Source organism: Musa acuminata, chromosome BXJ3-1 (assembly GCF_036884655.1).
Source record: "Musa acuminata AAA Group cultivar baxijiao chromosome BXJ3-1, Cavendish_Baxijiao_AAA, whole genome shotgun sequence".
Classification (NCBI taxonomy): domain Eukaryota; kingdom Viridiplantae; phylum Streptophyta; class Magnoliopsida; order Zingiberales; family Musaceae; genus Musa; species Musa acuminata.
The window spans coordinates 12,704,097-12,723,775 of NC_088349.1; the positions used below are offsets into that span (position 1 = coordinate 12,704,097).

The window sequence follows — 19,679 nt, forward strand, 5'->3', positions numbered from 1 at the left end:
TTGTAAACAGGTTAAGTTTCAGAAACCTCAGAAAACCACCATGTCGAGGAAGTTACTGAGACAAATAGGAAGCAGAGTACAGCAATTAGAAATGTACCAAACTGTACACAAGTAGAAAACTATTCTATAATAATTAATCTTGTACAAGCATTTTGCATTTCATCTAAACAGAGAAATAGCCTTGAACATATTGATCAAAAAATATTATCAGTTGGTTGACAAGGATTCTTGGAACATGCAAGATCCAATAGACAGGACTATTGGTACACAGGTTTTGTAAGCAGACAACGCTCGAAGCATAGAATGAGGTCAGTTGGAAACCTGTCAGGTTTTCCCAAGAAACCTCTCGTACATTCTACCAATTCAGTGCGTTCTTAGATTGCTTGACTTTGGAATTGTACAAACTTTCCATCTCCTCCTGCAGAAAGAAGGGAAAAGAAAACTGTTTTTGAAAAGGTCACGTTAAGAGGACTGCATATCTCAGTAGCAACAGCATCAACACTTGCTTTTTGAAAGGCGAACTAAGACTTCACAAATGCAAGAAGAACAAGAAACATTTATTTATTTATAACTGATTTGTCTAGTAACAGGAGATATGAGCTTTAAGGAGATAGTCTATTTTTGCAGCTTACTATATGCATACTTTTACCAACTTTTGATTATAGTGCTATGCAGGAAAAACGAGGTGTCCAGAGATGATGCACCAAGATTCCGTACCAAACTAAACTATGACAAATGAAAAACAAGTTCATCAAGACCATATAAAGTAGTCATTGATCAAGCACCTGCATGTTTAGCAATAAAAACTTCATTTTAGAAACTATGTGCCATTGTATGCACAGTAAAGGCCGACTGATCAACTAGATTGCATCCAGAGAAGTTATCGACCCTATATTCATTTGATTATAAAATGAGAAGGCAGCAAGAGAAAAAATTACCTTACAAGATTTCAACAGCGGGGACAGAAATGATGATCTGAAAAATTTGATGGACTTGCCAAGTGAAGTTCTTTCCCATTCTGTCACACGAGATGCAACAAAAAAATGTTAAAATTGAAATTGAAAGTCTTCATGAGTAATAGAATAACTCGTCTTAACGGTATAGGTTCTACACCATGCTAGCACACAGACAGAAATGCAATAAGAACTAGCCAACCGAATCCTAGAAGAGATTACTTCTATTTTATTTGTGGCAATAGACGTGTAGATCCTAAGAGTGAATTCCTAATAGAAAACCCACAAGTGCAACTCTTCTTTTCAGTAGTCACCTACCATCTTCGGACTCTGATCTCATACCGCTCATGTTAAGCTCTTCTAAAAGCTGCAAAGTGTCATCACCAAAAAACATATATCAAAGAACTACAAAGAGAAAGTTTACTGAAATATAATAAACAAAAGAATGTGCATCAAGTTAAGTTTCCACAGAAAATACTATGAATCACGTTTCAAATATCAGTCAGTATTGTGTAAACCAACCAGCATTTACCAGTCTGTGCAAAGACTAACTTCAGTAATTACCAAGTTTTTAATTTTTTTTCAGCTGAAATCCGATAGTACAAATTGGTATACTGCACTACCAAAATCAGTAACGGCCCAAAATTAGAAATTTTGGCTATCATCATCTACCTTTTGTTTAACCACTGAGGAAACAAAAGAGCTTCAATTCAATAGTCATAAAAAATTCTGAATTCAAATATTAATCTAGAATTTGTTCCCTTTAACAAAAACTATAAAAATCCACATGAAGATTGCATCATCAGACTTCATAAACAGCAGCAGGAAAAAGTGCTAAAGCAAATTAGACTTCATATATGGATGGGCTTCTAAGGTTTTTGACCAAGTGGGAGAAGGTTATTTTCATAACAAGTAAATCTTTAAAGGATGACCTTACCATAATGTTTGTCTGGCGTAATATAATAATTTTAATTGATTGATTTGAAACTGAAACATTAACCTACTCATACAAGGGATAAGTCCAGGAAACCAACATGAGAATCAAACCTAAGAGGAAGCTATTCTGAACAGCTTGTTCAAGGGATTGGCTCATAGTTACCTGGATTGTGGTTCAACATGGTATGCATTACAGAAACAGAACAGAATACAATACATTTCTTAGCATGCAGCACAAAGGGGTAGTTTTAGCCAGATCACTGCTTCTAGTTGTGGCTCCTGCTGGTCATGTGATATCACATTATTTTATATTTCTTTGATTATGTTTGGATATTTTATAACAGTTTAATGAATATTTTTTAAAACAAACACTATTTTGAAACTAAAATCACTTAAAGGATATGTTGCAGATAGCTTTTCTTTTCTTCTATTTTCCCTTTTTTCCCCTTCATTTCTTCTCTTTTCAATTCATGGCAGAAGAAAACTTTTAAGTTGCCAGATTCAGATCTTATCTCGTGAAATTTAGTTCTCAATTCTCTCGCCCACTTCTCACATGTTACTCAAGCACACTTCTTAAGGGAAAAGCCAAATTTATTTGAGTGCACTGATGGAGAGTTGCACATTACAGCAGACAACAGCAATTGGCGACAGTGCATGTAGAGCAACCAATTGTAGGTGATAACCAGGTATGCTTTTCTACTCTTTCTCACCCTTCTCTTCTCCCCCTTGGTCTATCTGCAGAAGGGCATCAACCACTTAATCCTCATCCTTTTCTTCTTCTTTGTGCTAGACAGAGATAGGCCTTTAGGTGATTGAAATCATGCACTGTCATGATCCTGGACCAAATGGTCCAGGCATTGGGATCCATAACTGGCAACATGGTTACAAGGGGCTAGTTACCATAGTAACTATGGATAGGCTGGAGCCCCAGAACATTCAAGACATGCTGTTAAGACCAACCATAGTCATTGCATTCTAAATAAGAAAGACGTATCTAAATGCCTAAGGTCACCAAGTTTTACATATGAACATATCATACATTTTATATTAAGATAATTGACCGTGTATGCAAATGAAGCTGTGAAGCTCCATACTTACTAAGTTTATCAGATATCCACATCTGAACATGTTAAGTTTATCCTCACATGATTTGCATAGCCATGATTCAATGCACTTGCCGCAACACCATAAAAGCTATGGTCAAAACAGGATCAGCACAACAGAACTAAATATATCGAATAAAACTTGGCAAGTCCAAATGCCAACTAGACATTCTCAACCAAAGGTCAGAATCAAGATCCACAAAACGGACACCACGGTCCAGGCAAGCTGCTCGCAAATGGGTCAGCACTCAGAAATTAACAAATTGCAAGCACATCAAGTTTCAAAATGTTCATATTAGATAAAATCATATTATATAGGAAAATTGGGATTTCTAGACAGAAGCTAAAGTACTTTCTTAAAGGGGAACTATTTTATGTGACCACAATACTTTGTGGAATAGCTATAGATAATTTAAACAAAAATTACAAATTTGAAATATTCAATTCTCATATGATGATTAAGATGAGCGAAGAAGTAGCTAGCATAGGAATTACAGGATAAACAAATGATGGTAAAATGGCTGTTGGTGTATGGTAAAATATAAGCAAACATTGCACTATTATTTGATAAATTAGTGGAGAGACAAATATGTTAAGCATTAACTGATAAGCTGGTCTACAATCTCATGCGTAAACTTGGGTCACTCGATGAACCCATGAAGTGCTGGTACAAGAGTTAAAGGCATATGAAATAAATTATATATATATATATATATATATATATATATATATATATATATAGATTCCACATCAAATTCAATTTGACAAAATACATTCATAAACTAACCTGAGAAAGAGTAGGTACAGTTGTAGGATCAAAATTATCACAATTGTTGGGATCAATAGGCACACATACACGCCCTATAACAAAAATACAAACTTATCAGAACCTGTATCATGGACCTGTGATATCCAAGTGAAAATTGCCACAGTTATAGGATCTAATATTAGAAAGAGAGCTAAAGAAAGCAAATGAAATTATAAAATTGCAGTGTGTGATTCCATAAAGATTCCACACAAACCTGTTTTTGGGTGTACACAGAAGGGCGCCTTTAGTAAATGGTTCATGTGTTTTGATACCTAACATCACCACAAACTCAGAAGTGAAAACTGAAATGAACCACGCATAAGCAACAAAACAGAACCAACCAACAGACCTCCATGTCAAGCCTAGGATATGTATAAGTAAAAATAATTTCTTCCACACACCTCCGAAGCCCCTGTGCCTGAAACATGTAAACGAATAAAGTTAAAACCAGATCCACATAATATAGATACAATCGGGCATGTCTGATAAATTAAGTCCAAGAGTCCAAGGCGTACAAATCTCAGTTCCCATTGGCACCAAGATAAAACAAATTTATATAGAGCTAAGATACAGTGTTCATAAACTTATTCAGACAAGTCATCTGGCTATTTCCCTTTTTCTGTTGTGATCATTATTTTGACCTCTACCTTTGAACCAGACCACCTAAACAATCTTCCTGGACAAACCTAATGTCCTAACATATGTATCCTTAAAAGTATTACTTCATTACTATGCTTGCCCTATTGTTTCAAACAATGTTCCAATATCTTCATTGTCCTAATGCTCATCTAAAATGCACAAAAACATTCAATGATGCAACAGTCAAGACCAATATGGTGCACCTTTTCTCCTGAACAGTTTTAGTTCCATATTTTCATATTGGTATGTATCTCAAATCTGATCAACAAGAATTCAATGATCTACAAATAACAATAGTACTTTCTTGCACCACCAGCTATATCAGTTATCACAACATAAAAAGATCAGAGATAAAATGTTGATTGGAGTTTATCATTCTTACTAAAGATATATGAACTTTACTAATACAGATACTTCATTTTTATGGTTTGGAAGAATATTTTTAGTTGTAAATCAATAAACTATAGAAAAAAGTAAAGTCACATTTGACCATTAAATAAAGACAACTAAACATCAACCTTCTGCTTTCCTGATTGTAACACGTGCTTTAACTGTTCCCATCGAACAACATTGACATCTTCCTTTGAAATTGAGGATCTTCTATTTCCTTGCCACTTGTCAAGAAGCTCAGAAGCAATAGCTGAAAAGGACACAATTTTACAATAGGAAAGAGCTATTTTCTATGATATCACAACACTGTCATGATTAACTAAAAAAGTTCATCAATTGATGTTCTTGTTTGCTTACATTCGTCAGGTATGATTTCAAGGATCTTCTGAAATCTCTCTATAGATGCAAATAAGTTTTGGCTAGCAAGCAACTTTCCTTCAAAAAAGCCCTTTAAAACATCCGTATAAGATCGTCTACACAAAAAAGCACATTTCCCATGAAATAAATCTTAAAAAGAAGTTAATCAAGAAACATAGAGGACACATGCGACGTTAAACAGATCAAGACATACGCAAGAAAGGGATGAAGAACTGGTCCCGTCAAATTTACTTTCTTCACATTATTTTCGCCACCCTGAACCGAAGCAACACCATAAACACAGAATTGCACATTGCCTGAATGAATTTAGTGCATGGTAGAACAAACATCATAAGAGAATCACCTTATAGACACGGAAGTAATCTGCAATTGCTGCCCGTTGTTCGTTGCTAAGCCTGAAAGAGACATATATTAGTAACTATTCTGATTATAAAGCAAGACAACAATGCATATGACAAAAGTCTTTCTCCTGACCTTCTTGCTCTGCCATCACAAACCCAACAATGGACACCGCGACGGCCACTATATACCCATAAGATGTGGTTGAAACCAAAATCATCTGCAAGATTTTGTAACAGTAGGTAACAGTAGAGAAACAAGGTATTCCATGAAGGCTCCTGGCGGGAAAACAGTTTCTTATGGATCTTCGAATTGCTTATGAAAGATATTGTAGTTATATAGATAAGAAAAAACAGGTATAAAATAATTATCATAGAACATAAGTGTTTCAGACCTCTAAGTGCAGTGTCTAAAACCTTCATAGAAATAGTCATTAAAGGCCAGCAATTCAAGCAAACATCAGCCCCAGAGCAACAATACCGAACATCATCATAGTCTGACATGTCCTGTTTGGAATGTGGCATATCAAATAGCTGGTCCAGTAATGTAGCAGATATTTAAAAGTTTCAGATGCCTTAAACATTTGAACTTACAATGTCAAAAATAAGCTCCCTTTCCACTGGTGCAAACACATTATTTCCAGATTGTGCATATGCATGCCTTTTTGCAGGCTGTGGCAACATATGTCATAACAGTAAGAAAATAGTCAAGAAGCAAAAGATAAAAGCAATCTCAAAACTATATGTCTGAAGCTCAAGAGTTTGGTTCATACATCCACACTGTAAACAGGTCCAATATCAATCTTATAAGGACACTTCTCCCGGATAGAATTCTCCATGTCAACTGCATTATTAAATGACTGGAAGCGTACATATATATCATTTTCTAAAGTGAATGAAAATTCTCTTCGACCAAAGTAGGAATGGTCACACGCAGGATGCTTTCCATCTGCAAAGAGGTCATGCGACATAGTTAAACAAGAATGAGTAGGAAGACCATAGCTTCACAAAAATTTTTGATAGCTAATATGACCTACCATTTCCATAGGAGAGCCATCTATAAATATCAGCATGTGGAAAGAGCTTTCCTGCCACCAAACAAACTAAGCACATTATCTTCCAAAAACTTATGCCTAACATGGTGAATGAGAAAAATAATCTAGTAAAAACTATATCAAGTGAAGGCATGGCCTAATTGAAACAGGACAAACCTAATTTAGGAAGTCCATGCGGTTTGGCTTGTGTACATGACAAACCATACTGTGACCAAGACGCGCAAGAATTCTCAAAATGATAAAAAATAAGAATGAATCATAGAACAACTCTAAGAACATTCTACATCAATTCCCTTTCTATATTAATAAAAGTTAGAAATGTGAAATCATGTTAACAAAAAAATCCACCTACGAAAAGGTCCTTACCATAATATAGTTTGAGATAGTCAGAACTAAATCCTCCAGGAATTGTGCTAACTTGCAGGTGCTCCGACTCACGTCCATCAATTTGCATGTCATCTCTTTCAGCAGAAGTTTCTTCTTTAGTCATGATCCTTGGATACAAACTAGAAAAAAAAAGAAAGACAAACAACAAAGAATCAATAATAGCAAAAAAAAATCAACCCAACCAAATAATTCAACATGTTCAGATTGAGAAATAGAAAGTGTTTTCTGTTCACCAAATGCATTGTTATGTTGATATGAAGCTTTTATCTCTAATTTTCAGTGTTGTCTAGGCACTAGGGGCTAAAAGACTCTAAGCTTCCAAAATGCTTAAGGCACTCGATGCTTGCCTAGGCACTCACACATTTGCTCGTGAGCTAATTACAAATTATCCCCTGTAGTTAACTACCTTTAACATCCCAATCCCTACACTTTAAAAAGTTATATTGTCATACCTATAATTACGAAAGTAAAACATTTATGTCCGTTTATCCTAACATCGTTGATTTAACCAATGAAAACATGAAAAGGAGACAAAAAAATAATTTTAAAGTTTTAATTAATAATGGCGAATGACATCAGTGGTGGTGAACTACGATGCCGCTAGGAGCCACAAGTGTCTATTGTGGATGAGGAGAGTGATGAGAAGTGAGGGTTGCTCTGCATCTGCATCAAAGCTGACGCAATTGCCAAGCGACCCTTTTACCGCGTTGCATCTACATCAACATCGATGCAATTGCCAAGCAATGAAAGGTTCGCCGATGCAGATGCTGAGAAGCACCACTCGATAACTGCATCAACACTAATGCAAATACAAAGCGATGCTACTCGACATCTGTATCGACGGCTCTTTTGCCACTCAACAACTACATCGACACCGACATAGATGCAAAACGATGCCGACGTAATTGTCGAGTGACATTGTTCTGCATCTATCGACACTAATGTAGATGTCGAGCGACCCTTTCGTCGCTCAATAACTGCATTACCCCAACACAGATGTAGAGTGACAAAAAGATCACTCGACAACTACATTGGTATCAACATCAACGCAAAGCAACCCTCATCTCCCATCGCCGCTCTTCTCATCCACAATAACTACTTGCGACCCCAACAACACCGCTACCATCGACTGAAACGTTAAAATTATCTTTTTCTCTTTTTTTTCATGTTTCTATTGGTAAAATCAACGACATTATTATAAATGAATATAAATGTTTCACTTTAATAATTATAGGAATGTTAATATAACTTTTTAAAATGTAGAAACCAAGATGCCAAAGATAATTAACTACATGGAGTAATATATAATTAACCCTTTGCTCGTCAATATAAGCATTATAAAAATAAAATTAAGACGAAAGATAATTATGAAAAAAAATTAGACAACATAAGAGTTTCGTATCATCTCATATTCAAAATATTACCATTAAGATATCAAATTAAATTAATTAAATCGTATATAACGCAGTGACAATTGAAAATACTAGCAATGACAAATTCCGTCTTTTAAACCATTCAAGAACTAGTATTAACAAAAAGTTAACCATTACGGACAAGAATTAAAAATTACTATTAAATTCAAAGGAGGCCGGATGGGGACTGTCGGGGGGAGAAAAGAAGTAGAGAAGGGGAGGCTGCTGAACGATGGGAGAAGAAGCGAGGTCGTCGGAGAGAGAGAGAAAGAGAGAGAGAGAGAGAGAGAGAGAGAGAGGGGGGGGGGGGGGGGGCGCGGGGGGTTCGGGGCGGGGTGCGGAGGAGGAGGAGAAGTGGGAGAGGGAGAGCGACAGCAGAGGGGAAGAGGACGGGGAGGCTATCTGTTGGGGTGGCTCGGCTGGGGGCGGCGGAGGTAACAAGGGAAAGGTGTGTTGGGCTCCTATCAGTTTCCACCCACTTCGTGTATGATCCTCCAGCCAGAGGGTGAGGGAGAGAGAGAGGAGGGACAGAGCGCGAGCGAGCGAATGAGAGAGAGATGGATCGGGCGACAAAGGACAGAAAGGAAACCTATAGGTCTGAGTCGGTTGATCGGCGGCCAACAGGCGGCGAAGCAACACCGAAGCGTAGCGTTGGTAGGAGACGAAGATTGCGGTGTTCCCCTTTCCCCTTCTTGAATGGAACGAGCGAGGAATGCTCTCCACGCACAAGAATCTTCACCTTTAAGGTTGATAAGGGTATTGCAAACAATTCTCGTAGGTGTCCACAGCATTTTGTTTTTACCTTAAAATTAAAAAAAAAATAATTACATCGAATGAAGAAGGTGTTGAAAAATGGCGGGAAGCGACGTCTATTTTCCCGCCAAATCCGACGGATGAGAGGCGAATCGATTTTAGACCAGCTTATGAAAGCGGCAAATTCGAACCGGACCGGAATTGCTTTTTAGGTGAAGATATGGCTCTTCAATTCGAGTCCGCCCGGTTCAGTTTCGGTCAATCCTATCCGAACCGAGGGGTTTGGTTTTGTTTCGCTCTGGAACCTAAACCGAACTAAAACCAACAAGAGCGATTCGATTCAGGTTCGGGTCATTTCATTTTGGATTTAGACGACACTGATCCTTCTGTGAATTGCCTCACCGGTAGTTGGATTGACCCAACCAAGTGCACGACTTCAAATACCCGAGTCCCATACATGACACACGTTACAGGTACGTTACATCTGCAAACAACTCTCTCGACTGATGAGTGGGGCCATATGCATGTGGCTCCCACACTTGAGACCAGTAACCACAGACCACATCATCATGCCCCACACGTTTTTCCAGGGTGGATTCAGTGCCGGTGACGTGGTGTCATTTTGCCCAAACTAATTGAGTAAGACGACCATCGCCCACAATTAATTTCCCGTCAAATAAGACAATCGAGCTGTGCCTTCACGTATTCATCGACATGTGCATGTCCATGTGCGTGCCCCTTAATTCAAGGAAGAATTACGTCTAACAGTAGGAAGAAGGTAAGAGTTACCGTTGTCTTCGTATGTGGGACATATAATCCACCTACCTACCGTGTTAGAAGAACGCCAACCCAAAAGGAGCAACCACCGGCACACTCTCCCCTTCGTTGCATCTTCCCCGTGCATTCCCCTTCCTCCTGAGATATGCCTCTTTAAATATATAATACTCTGACTGCGTCCCCTCCTCTTCCGTTGGACATCCTTCCCACTATCTCAACACTCAGACCCAAAACCCAGACGTGTTTTCTTACCATGTATTAAGGGGATCAGATCCAGCGCGTTAAGGAGAAGCCAACGAAACAGCGATGTGGCTGGGGCGGTGTGTCGGTGAGCGCCGCGTCTGGCATCTCCGGCGGGCGCTCCGCAGCGCCAAGCTCACCCTCCTCTGCCTCGCCCTCACTGTCCTCGTCCTCCGCGGCACCGTCGGCGCCGGCCGGTTCGGCACTCCCGAGCAGGACTTCAACCAGATCCGCCTCCGCCTCCGCCGCCCCCTCGTCGAGACCACCATCTCCTCCTCCAATTCTCTGGATGACAGCGAGGAGGACCCCCCTCGCGACCCCTCGCAACCCTACTCGTTGGGCCCCAGGATCTCCGACTGGGACGAGCAGCGCGCCGACTGGCTCCGCCGGCATCCCGAGCGGCCCAGCTTCCTCGGGCCAAACAAGCCCCGGGTGCTCCTGGTGACGGGCTCCTCCCCCAAGCCCTGTGAGAACCCCGTGGGCGACCACTATCTCCTCAAGTCCATCAAGAACAAGATCGACTACTGCCGCGTCCACGGCATTGAGATCTTCTACAACATGGCCCTGCTCGACGCCGAGATGGCTGGATTCTGGGCCAAGCTGCCTCTGATCCGATCCCTTCTGCTCGCGCACCCGGAGGTGGAGTTCTTGTGGTGGATGGACAGCGATGCCATGTTCACCGACATGGCCTTCGAGCTACCCTGGGAGCGCTACGCCCCCTACAACCTGGTCATGCACGGATGGAACGAGATGGTGTACGACGACCACAACTGGATCGGCCTCAACACCGGCAGCTTCCTCCTCCGCAACTGCCAGTGGTCGCTCGACCTCCTCGACGCCTGGGCGCCGATGGGCCCCAAGGGCAAGACCCGCACCGAGGCAGGCAAGGTACTCACCGCCTTCCTCAAGGACCGCCCCGTCTTCGAGGCTGACGACCAATCCGCCATGGTCTACCTCCTCGCGACCCAGCGCGACCGGTGGGGCGACAAGGTCTACCTCGAGAGCGCCTACTACCTCCACGGCTACTGGGGAATCCTCGTCGATCGCTACGAGGAGATGATCGAGAACCACCACCCGGGGCTCGGGGATCACCGATGGCCCCTCGTCACCCACTTCGTTGGCTGCAAGCCCTGCGGGAAGTTTGGGGACTACCCGGTGGAACGGTGCCTAAAGCAGATGGACCGCGCCTTTAACTTTGGGGACAATCAGATCTTGCAGATATACGGGTTCACCCACAAATCACTAGCTAGCCGGAGGGTGAAGAGGATAAGGAATGAGACCAGCAACCCTCTCGATGTGAAGGACGAGCTCGGGTTGCTACATCCAGTGTTCAAGGCCACCAAGGTCATCGATGCTGCATATTGACTGCATCTCTTCCTGTCTTTCTATATCTAGGTAAGATTGCAACGTAATTGTCAGGGGAAATTTGGGTTATTTTCCGAATATATATTCATAATTTGATAATTTTCATCTCTATATTTATTTTCAGACAAATTTATGAGTAATGCTTGCAATAGGAATTGGGTGGGTGATCCAATTTTATTACTCTCATGAATTGCTTGTTACTTTGTGATTATGTTTAAGGCCTTGCAAAGTGAGCTAGATGTTATAAAAAGATTAATTATTATTTGTCTTGAAAGTAGTGATTTTTAAGTGTTTATAATTGCCTTAATGCTAGTTGTGTCCGACTGAATTGTGTATAATGTGTGTTCAAATTGCAAAGGAAGGGCATTTCATTTTTTTTTTTCCAATGGATCCTAATTCCCGTTACCCATGATTTTGTCAGCCCCAACTTGTTTTGTTAGCGTTCTACACGAGACAAGTTCGATTTTTTAAGTAGGTGAAAATATGAGGTATCACCTGTTCATGATTCTGACATTAGGGCTCTACAAGTTTTGGACTTCTCAAGGTTTTGGTAAGATTGCTAAGACAATATTAAAGTGTATGCAAATGGGAGAAAAACTCATTTTTCTCAAGTAATCTGAAATTGGATATTACAGTGAACTTGTGGGAAGCTTTCTTTTTATTGTTTTATCATACTAAACTTTGCTTCTTGGTGATGGTTTTTTATAGTAATCATCAACCGTAAGATCTCTGCTGCACTTGCTACCATATGAGAATTGTAGGAGCTTATTATGCTGTTGTCATGTAACTCCAATTTTGATGCACTTAAACTTTTGGATATCTTATTTATTCTACCTTCAGTTAGGTTCCTCTAGGTCTATGATGATGATACTCTTCCATTTGATTCTTTGCTCGGATGGTAGTATGTTATGATATTTCATGTTACTTGATATTATCTACACTTAACAGTTTCTTTCGGCTACTTTTAGTGACTGCCAAACTTGATTGCAAGTCAACAAATCTTTATTTTGTGATGGTCTGAAGAACTTGGACTGCATGTTCTTAATAGTTTCTTCTGCTAGATCCTCTACTAGTCGTACTTTCTGTTCAAAACATGGTTATGCTTTTGGCGGGCAAAGGCGGAAGCTGTCATTCCTTGAGAATTAACCTTAGCTTCTGGGATATGCAATATCTATCTTCTAGTTTAGATATTGATATGTTTGCAAACAAAAAAAATGCTTAGTTTTTTTATTGATTCAAACTTGGATCATGTAAAGAACTTGTAGGAAGTTTGATGTTTTCATTGTCCTATTCTATAAAAGATTATACTTGCAGAACTTTCTTCGTGTCAATCATAAAACGATATATCTTTAGACTTGTAGCCTTTGAATACCAGAGAATTTGTTTCATACATTGTCCGGTTAAAGTTCTTGGATTTAGTTTTAACTTTGTGGTAATTTCCTTGAAGATACATTTGGGTGGATTTTCTTAATCAAGGTTTCAAGCAGCCCTGTTTAAGAACCTGTTGGACTAGTCTGCTACTGAGACACTGAGAAACAACTTTGTACTGTGTAATGTCCTAATTTGTGCTCTCTCTCTCTCTCTCTCTCTCTCTCTCTCTCTTCTGCATCATGTTGTATCTGTATCTATCTTCTTCTGCATCATAGTTATAGCCATGTTTGACTACTACATTTTGCCACCAAAAGAGCTTTACATTGTCCATTCTGCTAATTCTCCCTAGTGGTGCTCAGATGTTATTTTTTGGCCCCAGTATTATCATCCCCTTTTTTTTGGCATGCCCAGCAAAGGTAATAATCAACTGTGTTCAAAATCGCGGAAGTAAGATTGAAGAATATTGTTTCTCATTGACTGTGTCAATTTTACATCCTTCATGGAAAGGAATCCAGATTGCAACAACAAATGTCATCTTCAGTTTGAAAAGTCTCCTGCAGGCCAACATGATATAAAAGCATGATGCCAGTGGGAGAAGTTTTGTTGTCCTCAGGCAAAATCCCTTTCAGAACTGAGTTGCTGACAGATTTGGAGGTTTGACTACCATCATAGATAGCCCCAGATCAAAGTCACGCACAAGCAGCTAATTTTCTAGTGTGATCCTCTACACCTACACCTGAACTGCAACAAGGACTTTTCATATCATGCTTATGTTAAATAGGTGACACTAAGCAGCCAGTCAGTCCATCATGAAGAAATACCAGTACATCATAAAAATGCAAAGAATAAACATGGCAGGAGCTTCGAGAGACAGAGTATGCAGACAAAGCTGCATCAGAACCTAAAGCAGAAGCTCCTACTCCTTGGATAGTTGTGTTTCCTGATCTCATAAATGGGGGACTCACAGCCTGCACCTCTGCCACACTGGTCTCGAGCTTGCCAATGGCTGCTGCTCATTGGCTTCTCCAGGGTGGCTTCTCTGGAGTGAGGATAGCCCGGGGATGACAGCAGTTGTTCATATGGACTGAAGACTGGGGACTCTTTCCAGTATGATTGGTTGGCTCTCATGCAACTCTCTATCACTTCACATTCCTCTCTAAATCTCTTCTGCATCTGTCTCAAGTTGTTCATCACTTTATATGAACTTGCTTGTCCTGTGGACTGCCAGCATCTCTGCCTGTGAACATGCTCCTTGCTCCGAGATCTCCTGTAGCATTCCTTGCACAAGTTGCTCCACCTCTGGGAATTGAAGGCATTCCTTTTGGCTTTGTCAGAAAGACATTCATATGCCTGCAGCAAATAGTTTGTGCGCTCCATTGAGACTCGAGAAAGGGCAATGCAAGTGCTTTATGTTATGTGCATCTGCAAATGCAAATAGTTTTGTGTGCTCCATTGAGACTCGAGAAAGGACAATGCCCAAACTTTTTGACTCTGTTTGTCCTTAACCAAGTTTTGTGCCTAAGCTGACTTGATTCGACTATGAAACTAAGAGTGGATAACCTAAATGGCAGGATGATGCATGTTTAAAGTGCAAAAGAGGCACGCAGGATGATATGATTGAGGTTGGCATCATGGACTTCATTGACTAGGAGGCAAGGAGACAAAAAGAACAATCTCAGTTTTTTATGCTTTTAATGAAAAGAAGTGTGTGTGCAAAATGCTTGAATTGAATGAACTATAACACAAAAGTGACAGTTTCATATGATTCCTTCCAAATCGGAGCCTTCTTCTGCAGCTGCTGTTGCAGAGAGGTGGGAAGAGGAGGGGTTATATTTCTGACATGAACACTGGAAAAACGTGTATAATTCTTGATATTTGCCAAGAAAAATGTTGTGGGAAGGAAATAAATGGCCGGAATGTAATGTTTAACCATGGTTTGTTCTATTTCCGATGGGTACCTCTGACACAAGCTTGAATGCAACGTCGGCCTTGGGATGCTTATTTTTGTCGGGATGAAGCTGCAGTGCTGCAACAAAATCATCGCCACCGAGGAGACAAAAGTCAGTGAACACGTTATCGTTTCCAGAAGAGCAAAGCATGCGGACACAAATCAAACACAGTGCTCGAGCCAAGTCTCGTGCCCTACCAAGTTGACGGTAGCGCTTGCGGATGGCGTCCACCTTCTCCTCCTCATCGACCTGCACTCCGGCACACAGATCTCAATAGAACCCGACCACTCCTCCCCGTCGGTAGAACACGGCACACCAAACCAAAGAAAGATCAACGTACTCCGAGAACGAGATACCAGTCGACGAATGCGGGTGGCCTTCGGCGGTGCGTGCAGGCGGCGAACATGGATCCGGTGGAGCAGATCTCCCTCACCAGCTGTGCTTTGGAGTCCGTTTCCTCCCTCGGTTGCCTCGCCATGGATCCGAGAGAAGAGGATCTACGGAGATGGTTGCCGGAGCCTTTGGATCGGTCAAGACCGTGGCATGCCACTCGTTGTTCCGCCTTGCACAGACGAGCAGTACTGCTAATGCAAATTACACAGCGAGGGTTGGGGTTTGTCAAGGAAAGGATGCGAAGTTTGAGGGAGAGAGTTCGGAAGGCGAGCGAGTTTGGTGGGAATAAAGAGGGAGAGAGCGAGCGAGAGAGAGAGATGGGGGTTACCGTTGCGACGAAGACGTGGCGTCATCAGGTGAGCCGCTGCGTCGGTTTCTTTAATCTTCGTGCCGCAAATACCACCCATCTCTTTCGTCCACTAATTGCACATTAATTAAGGTTCCGAGTGGGGTTGTGACACATTTAAGGGAAGAGTGTGATGGATTGTTCTCTCTGTGCATTGATTCTTAGGGTTTTCCTCAACTTTCATGATTATTTCTCAACATTATTGGTAGTGAACCTCTATGCAGTGGTTAAGGTGTCAGCACAACTTGATTCGATTATCGATGTTTAGAATTTTCCTCATGATTGAGTTTTCATCGGGAATCGATTGAGCTTGGGGTCGGTCCAGATGCACTTCTTCAACGAGTACGCTCTACTTCGTCATCATCGGGTTCCTACACACTGGTCTTGGTTGGGAGGGGAGGGGTTTTCCCACTTAAGCCCCTTCAAAGATCAAGTCAGTCAAACTTTTGTAGAAATTTTTCTGCCCCCTTGTCAGATGCTGGTTGAGAGCTTTTATTTTGATGTCCAAGGGTCGATCATATGCGATCTGCATGCAGCAATTGACTAATTGAATGATGAGTTCGTACCTTCGAACGACTGTTGCTTGATATGTGCAGAACGACACCACGTGATACCTTGTCGGAGCTTTTCGAAACGATCATTATTAGGACGATTTTGGTTCATGTGGCTCTGGACAGCACAAGAGGGGGGGGGGCGACCATCGTCACGAATTCATGATAGCACATCCGACATGACACTCTATCTTTGTCCCGAGGTTTCGTGTTTGTGCTAATATGATCGAAGACTGTGTCCAAGATCCACGATATACTCTATCAATTATAATATTTTATTACTTAATAAGCTATAGAAGGCAAACCTTATGTAAGCACACCCGACTTCATAGAGCAAAAGTACCATGGCATTTAAATCGAGGGGGCTTTACATATCTATGCTTTGAATTTAACATAGCATATGTATTCCTATGAGACAAGTATACAGGGGTGGGGCCACGACTAATTGATTTATTAGTCAATTTACATAGAGTTGATAAAGAAGGATAAAAAAAACAATAGATTGAATCCAACTAATCCAATTTAGTTTAATAGAAAATCACACTTCAATTTATTATTCAAAATTTTCGGCCTTTGATCACAACTTATTTTTTTCTAAAATTTCGAAATACTAATAAATAAATAATCAATTTATTTTGGCAAATTACGTTTAGTTTCCCTTCTGTTAGTAGTCAGTCATATAAACATTTGGTGAGGAATATATGTATTGGGACCAAATAATAAAAGCGCAAAAACACAAAAGCACCAAACACTTGAATACGATTGACGTTGGGAGGTAGCGAGGGTAGAGGCCACACCGTGGGGAGGCGGGCCCTTCCCAAAATTGGCGCACGAGACCCCACTAAGAGTAGGGCGGCGGTGGCCGCATGCGTTCGCTTTCGCAGGGCGTCGGCACGACCGACCGTCTCAATACGATCATTGGCCGGTCGCCTTTCATCCCCTGGCAAGACAGGCCGAGTGAACAGCTCAAGCCCGACCCAGTTATTTAAGAAGCGTTTCGTCCTCCTAACTCGGAAGCTTGGCAATGTGCGATTAAATGATCTCACCGTATAAAATTAGAGAAAAAAAAGAGAGAATACATATATTTTATTTAAATAAAAAATATTTGATTCGTTAATGAAATTTACTATTTATATTTTTAAGTGTTACAATTAATAAAGATAATAATTCTTAAAAATAATTTAATAAAAATTTAAAATATATTTTTTAAAAAAATTAAAATATGACTTCTAAAATATCTAAATAAATAGTAAATGAGTATACTTATTATAAAAGGGAGTCCCTCCAAAGATGATATTTTTTATTTTTAATACAACTCTAAGAATTTTCAAACCAATTAATGAATAAATTTTATTTAAAATATTTTTTTCTAAAATCATTTGTAAAGTTAGATAGTTTTCTATCATTCTCATTCGGTGGAAAAAAATACTCGATCGTAAAGAGTGACCTGTAATGTACTGATCCAGTAAATATAATATAAAGTCATAAAATTTATTTAAAGTAATCCAAGTGATATTGAAATATGAACGATCATATCATTTAATAAGAAAGTGTTGAATAATATTAGTAGTAAATATAATTAGGCGAACATAAGAATGACCTTGAAACCATCCATGTGTTAGGGAGAATTGGTGTTGTTATCACATGTAACAACACCAATTGATGAAGAATGAGAGTCAAAAGTATTATAATATAGAGTTAAATTTTTCATATTAAAAATTAAACTAATATTTTAGTAAGAAGATAAATCAAGCATATATGCATTAGAGTTTATAGACCAATTAATTTATAATTTTTTTAAAAAAAATCTTTTATAATATTAGAGTGGTTCTCGTCGATGCCTTTTTTAGATTTAGATTCACATGATGCCACCCCCACATCGGTTCAAGAGGAGCATTGGCCACCGTGGCTCAGCACTACAAGGACGACGTCGTCATCACTTAAGACTTGCAGGAAGGAGCAATGAACCAAGCCACCCCTGTGTAACACTAGTTAGGCTTTGATCTCCCATCCGGCGACACCCATGTTAGGACATCGTACATTTTCTTATGGTACGTATGATATTATGTGATTTGCATCCTTAAACGATATTCAAATTTTTAGTGTATGTGAGATTTAGCATCCTCTATTTTATAGATTTTGTTTCATGTCATAGGCATTTCAAATCCGCCACCGTAATCGACCTACGAAGCAAGAAACGATGACTTTCTGCACCAATGGCAGCTTAATGGATGACGTCGGGCTTCGATCATTGCTTGCGGGAGTTGTATGGTCTACCAATTACTAGAATCACGCAGTCCCCCTCCCCTGATTGGTTAGCTCGATTACTTGCGGCAGCAGCGACGTTGGACTTCTCGAGGAATCTTCCCATAGAGAAATTTACCTGAGAATACAAAAAGAATGGGACCGGTGAAAGCTTGATCTAAGCTTGGGCGCCAAGGAAAGCAAACCACTTGAACCTTCCTTCATCTCCATGCATATAAGAAGAAGACCCTCCGCTTCCCATCAACCTTACGTCTTGTTCAGCGGAGAAGCGACATGGTGTCGCTAAAGATGCAGAAGCGGCTCGCCGCGAGCGTCCTCCGTTGCGGCCGCCACAAGGTGTGGCTCGACCCTCATGAGGTGAACCACATCGCCGTCGCCAACTCCAGTGAGCTGCCAATCTTTTCTCTCTCTCGCATCATCATCATCATCATCATCATCATCATCATCGCCAAGTGTTAACTTGCAGGGGAAAGCATAAGAAGGTTAGTGAAGGACGGATTAGCGGTAAGGAAACCTACAAAGACTCACTCACGGTCTCGAGCACGGCGAGCGCTGGAAGCCAAGCGGAAGGGAAGACACTCGGGATATGGTACATAGACTCCGCGCTTGAGATGGTTAGGTTTCATCTTTAGATCATCATGTATCGATCTATTCCAATTATATGTGGCGCAGGTAAGCGAAGGGGTACAACGGAGGCTCGGCTCCCGGCAAAGGTGCTGTGGACGAGGAGAACGCGTGTGCTACGGCGTTTATTGCGCAGGTACAGGGAATCCAACAAGATCGATAAGTATCTGTATCATCATATGTACATGAAAGCGAAGGGTAATGTCTTCAAGAACAAGAGGGTGCTGATGGAGAGCATTCACAGGATGAAAGATGACAAGACCAAGAGAAGGGAGTTTGCATGACCTTCCACTTAGTATATCGTGCGTGTCAACAATGTTGTATATTGTTTGGTTGGAAGCATATTTATTTATACTACTCCACGTAGCCTAATTAAACTTCAGGTACTTAGAAACCGCAGGCATTCCCCAAACAACCCCCCTTTATACCAGACTTACCCGCTAAACATCGAGGGCTATTTCCGTCAAATTGGTCCTAAATATCCGCGAACAAGCCAAATCCCTACGATTCCTCCTGCAGCGGACGCGTGTCAGTATAAAAGACGGGATAAGTGGTCGGTTTGTCAGACTCACCTCTCCGTGCGGCTATGGATGTGAATCACTGCGGTGACCTGACCCCTAACCCCCGCCGCTACGCCCTCAGCGGC

General features: G+C 40.8%; 3 protein-coding genes and 1 pseudogene across 6 annotated transcripts; 2 read left to right on the top strand and 2 right to left on the bottom strand.

The window, feature by feature from the left end:
- Positions 1–27: 27 nt before the first annotated feature.
- On the bottom strand, positions 28–9,141 carry LOC103996854 (uncharacterized). The gene is made up of 17 exons (XM_009417885.3): positions 8,989–9,141; positions 6,967–7,106; positions 6,583–6,633; positions 6,319–6,494; positions 6,140–6,217; positions 5,941–6,052; positions 5,682–5,766; positions 5,551–5,602; positions 5,401–5,462; positions 5,187–5,302; positions 4,958–5,079; positions 4,150–4,218; positions 4,015–4,072; positions 3,780–3,853; positions 1,272–1,320; positions 939–1,018; positions 28–418 (listed from the first exon to the last, which is right to left on the bottom strand). The coding sequence occupies exons 2-17, from the start codon at positions 7,088–7,090 to the stop codon at positions 356–358; spliced, it is 1,371 nt and encodes a 456-aa protein (XP_009416160.2). The 5' UTR covers positions 7,091–7,106; positions 8,989–9,141; the 3' UTR covers positions 28–355.
- An 850-nt stretch (positions 9,142–9,991) lies between these two features.
- Positions 9,992–14,357, top strand: LOC135585423 (probable xyloglucan 6-xylosyltransferase 1). Of its 2 annotated transcripts, none has more exons than XM_065136566.1 (2): positions 9,992–11,564; positions 13,317–14,357. In XM_065136566.1, exon 1 carries the CDS (start codon positions 10,236–10,238, stop codon positions 11,532–11,534), a length of 1,299 nt encoding a protein of 432 aa, XP_064992638.1. In that variant the 5' UTR covers positions 9,992–10,235; the 3' UTR covers positions 11,535–11,564; positions 13,317–14,357. The 2 variants fall into 2 exon arrangements, with proteins under 2 accessions (XP_064992638.1, XP_064992637.1); XM_065136565.1 differs by lacking the exon at positions 13,317–14,357 and adding an exon at positions 12,982–13,305.
- On the bottom strand, positions 13,648–15,680 carry LOC135585422 (uncharacterized). Of its 2 annotated transcripts, XM_065136568.1 has the most exons (4): positions 15,195–15,676; positions 15,052–15,103; positions 14,864–14,931; positions 13,648–14,255 (listed from the first exon to the last, which is right to left on the bottom strand). In XM_065136568.1, exons 1-4 carry the CDS (start codon positions 15,330–15,332, stop codon positions 13,800–13,802), a joined length of 714 nt encoding a protein of 237 aa, XP_064992640.1. In that variant the 5' UTR covers positions 15,333–15,676; the 3' UTR covers positions 13,648–13,799. The 2 variants fall into 2 exon arrangements, with proteins under 2 accessions (XP_064992640.1, XP_064992639.1); XM_065136567.1 differs by having other exon boundaries at positions 14,864–15,103; positions 15,195–15,680.
- A 2,986-nt stretch (positions 15,681–18,666) lies between these two features.
- LOC103997869 (ribosomal protein eL19 pseudogene) lies at positions 18,667–19,466 on the top strand (annotated as a pseudogene). Its single transcript, NR_165356.1, is given in 3 exon segments — positions 18,667–18,794; positions 18,876–18,998; positions 19,082–19,466. The product of NR_165356.1 is annotated as a ribosomal protein eL19 pseudogene (transcript).
- The last annotated feature ends 213 nt before the right edge of the window (positions 19,467–19,679 follow it).